The sequence below is a fragment of the Cupressus sempervirens genome, chromosome 5, assembly GCF_028749045.1.
Source record: "Cupressus sempervirens isolate cs-2001-9-10 chromosome 5, ASM2874904v1, whole genome shotgun sequence".
Lineage (NCBI taxonomy): Eukaryota > Viridiplantae > Streptophyta > Pinopsida > Cupressales > Cupressaceae > Cupressus > Cupressus sempervirens.
In genome coordinates, this window is record NC_143122.1 from 27450671 (window position 1) to 27456670 (window position 6000).

A 6000-nucleotide genomic window follows, 5' to 3' on the forward strand; every position below is an offset into this window, starting at 1 on the left:
AGGGGTTTAAAAACACAATTGTGGAGATATTTCCAGTATTGTTCCAGCTAGTGGTTGTCTTAGATGGGTAATTTAGAGCTTTGAGATTGAATTATAAGAGAAACAAAGGGAGTACAAAGGTTGTGTTAGGAAGTATTTTGTTAATTAATTCTTGATTAGTAGATTTGATTTATTGACATTGCAATTTTTTTTAAATCTATTATCTGTGTCTAACATAAGTTTAATTCATTACATTTGATAGATGAGTGCCTAACCCATATATTGGACACCAATCTTATATATATAGATGGATGCTTGGGTATACAAATTAATGACCACTTAGTAATTCCAAAGAATAATAAGCCAAAAAGAAGTTGCCATTTTGGGGTAATATGGAATGGTTATTACTGTATCGTCCTAAAATGGACACACTCCATGATAAGAGTGTTTATCCCTCCTTTAGTGGATATGTCTTGGGTCCCTCTAGTCTTCTTTTTTTTAATGCCATTTCCCTTCTCCTCAATTTAGGAACATGATCAGGCCCTTTACCCCTTTTTTAGGTTTTATTATGCAATTTCATATTGTTTTTGAACTTTCCCCAAGACCCTCAGGCTCAATCCCAAGGTCTTGTCCTTTTGGAATGGGGATGAGGTCGGCCCTACCTCAAGACAAGGATAAGATTGGGCCTGTCCTGAGGGACAAATATCAAGGCGGCTCTGTCCCTAGCAGGACAAAACCCTTGGATCCCATGCACGTGTCTTGGAAAATTAAAATGTTTCCTGAATATGCTCTCTCACATGTATACTCAAAATTTTGTATATAAGGAGGCATTCGCTCTTCATTTTAAATTTAAATGACAACCCTTTTTAATTTGTACTAAAGCATCTATTTTCAAACAAACAACCAAAATTAACTTGAGTTGTAGTGGTGTTGCAATTCCCTCTAATATCCAACAATTGCCTTCATTAATCCAATTCTAACTTAAAATTGTTAGAAAAAATTATAGAAAATAAATTTAATAACTTAAAGGTAAATTATTTATACATATAAAATTTATCTAAATATTTTCAAATTAAATTCCAACTTTGAACAGAAAGTCCCAAAAATTCAAGGTTGAACCCCAACCTTCACGGAATAAAAGCCTTTTATGGTAAGGCGATTCAGAGTCTTTGCTGTGGGACCCTAGAGTTAGAATTGAAAGGGAAAAATTAAGCTGGGTCAAAGTCGTGCACGCACATTCAAAGGATGAGGAATACTGACAAAGATATCAGACAACTGAAGCAATACTGTTGGCACCATGACTCGACCGCGCAACCTCTCAGAAGTTTCATATTGTCCGTGGAAGACCGAGACTTTGGCTTACAGTTGACCGGACCTCAAAACTTTTTTAATGTTATTCATCTTCTGTTCAGTTTACGATGAATTCTGTGGAAATTAAATACTACCCATTTAGTTGCACTAGCCCTACAATAATACCCACTTTCATTTCAGGTCGGGGGCGAACAAAATCCACGCTCAGGAGGCATATCCAACCAAAAGGTTTCAAGCCTGGATTGATTAGCTGCAAACAAAATGAGGTATTTTTGTGCACATTTTACTTCTGTTCTCAGTCTGTTATTCATTCTGTCGTGTCTGACCGTCGCACTTGGTCTCAACTCCACACAAACTGAAATAATGAAAACCCTATCTGCTCATTCATCTGTCTGGAAAGAGAATGCTTCAAATCCAGACCCATGTCAGTGGGCTGGTGTTAACTGCAGTGCAGATAAGAGTGATGTTGTAGAACTCCACTTGCGCAGTCTTGGGTTTAATTCAAGTATTTGGTATGATGTGTGCAAACTGCAAGCCCTTCGAGTTCTTGACCTCTCAAATAATTCCGTGTCAATCCCATCTGAAGATGCTATTAGGTCCTGCACCAGCCTGCTTTCCCTGAATCTGAGCTCCAATGCCATGTCAGGTTTCCTTCCTTCCCTTAACCCTCTTCACAAATTGCAGTCCTTGGACGTGTCTCACAATAAATTGACAGGAAATATGACGGCCCCAATCCAAGACCTGAAGGAGCTCACGACATTCATTGTGACATACAATAATTTCGATGGATCAGTGGTTTTTGGGGGTGTGATGTTGGAAAAAGTAGATGCCTCCCACAACCATTTTGGAGGAGAATTCCCCCAGGGGCTTACTAAATGTCCCAATTTGACTTATCTTGACCTCAGCGGGAACAGCTTTAGTGGCATAATTCCTGCTAAAATTAGCAGCCTCTTCAAGTTGGAAACGCTGGTCCTGTCTTCCAATAACTTCTCTGGCCATATTCCAAGCGCATTGAAGGCCCTCACCAAGCTATCACGCTTTGCAATTAATCAGAACAAACTGAACGGAACTATACCCAATGAGCTGTCAGCTATCGCAGGTCTGGAATCTCTTGATCTTAGTTACAACATGTTATCGGGGTCTATTCCTCTACAAGTGTTTTCCCTGAGCAATCTCAAAACTCTGGACCTTACCTCCAATTCCCTTTCTGGAGAGATACCTCAGAATTTCTCAAGAAGTTTTTACAGGTTGCGCTTAGGTGATAACAACTTGACTGGGAGCATCCCTCCGGCTATTTCAAATGCCCTAAATTTGACATACCTAGAAATGAATAACAACTCTATCAACGGTTCAATTCCAAAGCAGTTAGCAAGCTGTACTAAACTCCAGCTTCTTGATGTTGGACACAATGGCTTGGGAGGCTCATTGACTGAAGTACTACCCAAACTTCTGGAGTTGCAGTATATAAAGCTGCCAAATAATAAATTTGACGGAGATATTCTAGATGAGCTATCAAATTTGTCAGCACTGACATATGTGGATTTGAGTTACAATCTCTTGTCAGGATCCATATCTCCAAAAGTTTTTCAGCTTCAGCGGCTGCAGAATCTGCGTTTACAAAATAACCGTCTATCAGGAGTTATACCGGGGACAATAGAGGATTGCAAGTCTTTGATAGAGCTTCAATTGGGCAGTAACAAACTTAGTGGAACAATTCCACAAGGAGTTAGCAATCTTTATATGCTGCAGATTGCTTTGAATCTCAGCCACAATTTTCTGGAAGGCAAGATTCCAAGCTCTCTATCCAACCTGATTACCCTAGAGATCTTGGATCTTTCCAATAACAAGTTGATAGGAGATATTCCAGGATCATTATCAAACATGAAGAGTCTCACAGTATTGAACCTGTCATACAATGAATTATCGGGCATCATTCCCCCTGCTCTCTTGCACAACAAAAACATAGTTTTTAATTATACAGGGAACTCTTTTCTTACTCAAGAGCAATCTAATCAGCCTTCCACTAAGAAGAAGAAACCTTCAGCAGCACTGCTAGTTGGAGTTGCTGTTGCTGGTGCCATTTTTGCCCTTGGGGCAGTTGGATTGACAATGTTCGCATGCAAATACTTTCAGTATAAGGAGAATGAAGTACCAGAAGTACAACCACCCCATACAATTGAAGGCCATTTCATTCATTCAGAGAGTCCCCACAATGCACATATAGACTTTGAAAAGGGCGTGGAAGCAACTACAGATCCTGCAAATATGACCCTGAAGAACAAGTACAATGCTTATTACAAAGCTGTGATGCCTTCTGGAAGTAGTTACTCTGTTAAGAAGCTCAGCTGGACTGACAAAGTATTCAAATCAGGAACCCACCGGAGGTTTGAAGCAGAACTAGTGAAGCTGGGAAGACTTAATCATCCAAACATAATGACACCATTGGCATATGTTCTAGACACAGATTGTGCTTATCTCTTCTATGAATATGCTCATAAAGGCAGCCTATCAGAATTCCTCCATACCTCTGGTGTTTGTGTATTGGATTGGCCATCGCGATGCAGCATTGCCATTGGTATAGCCCATGGTTTGACTTTTCTACATGGATGTCAGCACCCAATTCTTCATCTTGATCTGTCCACCAAAAACATTCTTCTGAAGTCTCTGGCAGAAGCTCAAATAGCTGATACTGAGCTTTGCAAGATTGTCGATCCTTCCAAGAGCACAGGGAGCCTTTCTGGAATTGCTGGCTCAGTTGGATACATGCCACCAGGTATTTTTCAAACGCTTCCCCCATTTCAATAATGCTGAAGGCTTTGCATATTTGGTCTTTTGTAGGTATTATTATTCTTGCTATAAATGACAGAAATCCTACCCTTGGCACACTTCTGTAATAAAGCTTGTCTATGATAACAGGGCTTTGCATATTTGGTCTTTTGTAGGCATTATTATTCTTGCTATAAATGGCAGAAATCCTACCCTTGGCACACTTCTGTAATAAAGCTTGCCTATGATAACATGGCGGCTTCATAAAAACATATTAACTGGCTTTTCTTTGGATAGAAGACATCTGCGTAGTGGACAGGAAATTAGAAACGGATGATAGAAAGAGTCATTTTTCAGCAAATTAATTTTGAGAGTGGAGCCTTTAAAGTGTGAATATTATTTTTCTGATTGTGATTTCGGGATTAAGGTCTACTTAGAAAGTTAAGCTTTGTGACACAATCGTCCATGTCTCTGTGGTAGACTTTCGAGAATGTTATATGTACTTCAATCATATTCATCAATTCTCGAATCGCCTGTGTGTTTCCTGTTTGTGCTAATAAATATTTAGTACCATTTCTCTTATTTAAAAATCCTTAATCAAGATGTTGATCCAATGACTACGTCCAAAATTTGGAGATCATGTAGTCAGCTACTTATTGTAAAATTATAGTTTTAATTTTAAGGTTTCGATCCTCTGTTTATTCCCCTTTACATCCAATTTATGTTGGTTATGTAATGAGTAAAATTTTAAAATAGTCATTGTACACAGTTGTGATTGTGCATTTTCTTCCGTTTTATTGTAACGGTGGTAGGAATTGATTAGCTAGGTCATTTTTAGTAATACCGAGCGCATCATTCTTCATTTTTTAATTGAACTTCGGATTTCATATGTTGGTTGCAGAATATGCATACACGATGAGAGTAACTGCAGCTGGTAATGTGTATAGCTTTGGGGTCATTTTGTTAGAGTTGTTGACTGGGATGCCTCCCATCACAAGCGGGATGGATCTTGCAAAGTGGGTTCAGTTGAAACTTTCAGGGGAAGAAGCATGGGAACAAATTCTTGACATGAGAATAAGAGATTTTTCACTTCAAATACAGACCGAGATGCTTTCAATGCTAAAAGTAGCTCTTAGTTGCATTAACTCAACTCCTGATGCAAGGCCTAAAATGAGAAAAGTTGTGGGGACACTGCAAATCATCAGGCAAACTTCATGAATCAAATTTCACTGCTATACAATGTGGAGAGAACCCATATGCTATTTCCATACCTGCTGAAGGAAGTTCAATCTATGTAAAATATGTGCATGCACTACGGAAAGTAAGGTTGTCATTAACATAAGAACCTCATTTGAACTATATTACTTTTAGTTGCTTCATCAGAAATATACAGTGGGTATCTCCATGCGATGATTACTTGTGCTTCGTGATTGTGGTATGTCCATGCTCTGTATCTTTGAAATTGTACATAGTTCAGAGAGTATGGCTAGACATTTTGTTTCGAACTTATTTGATTTCGAGTTTGATTGAAGTGGCTTTCATGAAAAATTCGCTTTATGAGTTCTGTTGGAGAAAAGCATTGGGTACTGGTACTTTTTTTTCTCTCATTTGGATAACCAGACTTTGAAGGCCAATATTTGTGATGTCTACAGGTCCAATTAGCAGGGGTGTTGTGTCTTACCCTATTAGCAGGTCTGAACCACACGATCTGCCTTGCATTCCTTTGGTAATCGCAACCTGCCAGTTGCCTTGTGATGATCAGATCAGTATCATGTCTTGAGCGTCCACCCTATGTTTTTTTCCTTAAAGGTTGTTTGGGGAAAATTGTTGCTTTTATATATATTTGGGTTATAAAAAAACACATGGGGACGTTGCATTTTCCTTATTATTGATGAATGGATGAAGGCTTAAATTATATAAAAGAACAATGTGATGTATTTCTTC

General features: G+C 38.7%; 1 protein-coding gene across 2 annotated transcripts; it reads left to right on the plus strand.

The window, feature by feature from the left end:
* Positions 1-1232: 1232 nt before the first annotated feature.
* LOC149554419 (leucine-rich repeat transmembrane protein kinase family protein) lies at positions 1233-5604 on the plus strand. 2 transcript variants are annotated; one of them, XM_089828475.1, is made up of 3 exons: positions 1233-1371; positions 1471-4063; positions 4958-5604. In XM_089828475.1, exons 2-3 carry the CDS (start codon positions 1552-1554, stop codon positions 5272-5274), a joined length of 2829 nt encoding a protein of 942 aa, XP_089684601.1. In that variant the 5' UTR covers positions 1233-1371; positions 1471-1551; the 3' UTR covers positions 5275-5604. The 2 variants fall into 2 exon arrangements, with proteins under 2 accessions (XP_089684601.1, XP_089684600.1); XM_089828474.1 differs by having other exon boundaries at positions 1251-4063.
* Positions 5605-6000: the final 396 nt, after the last annotated feature.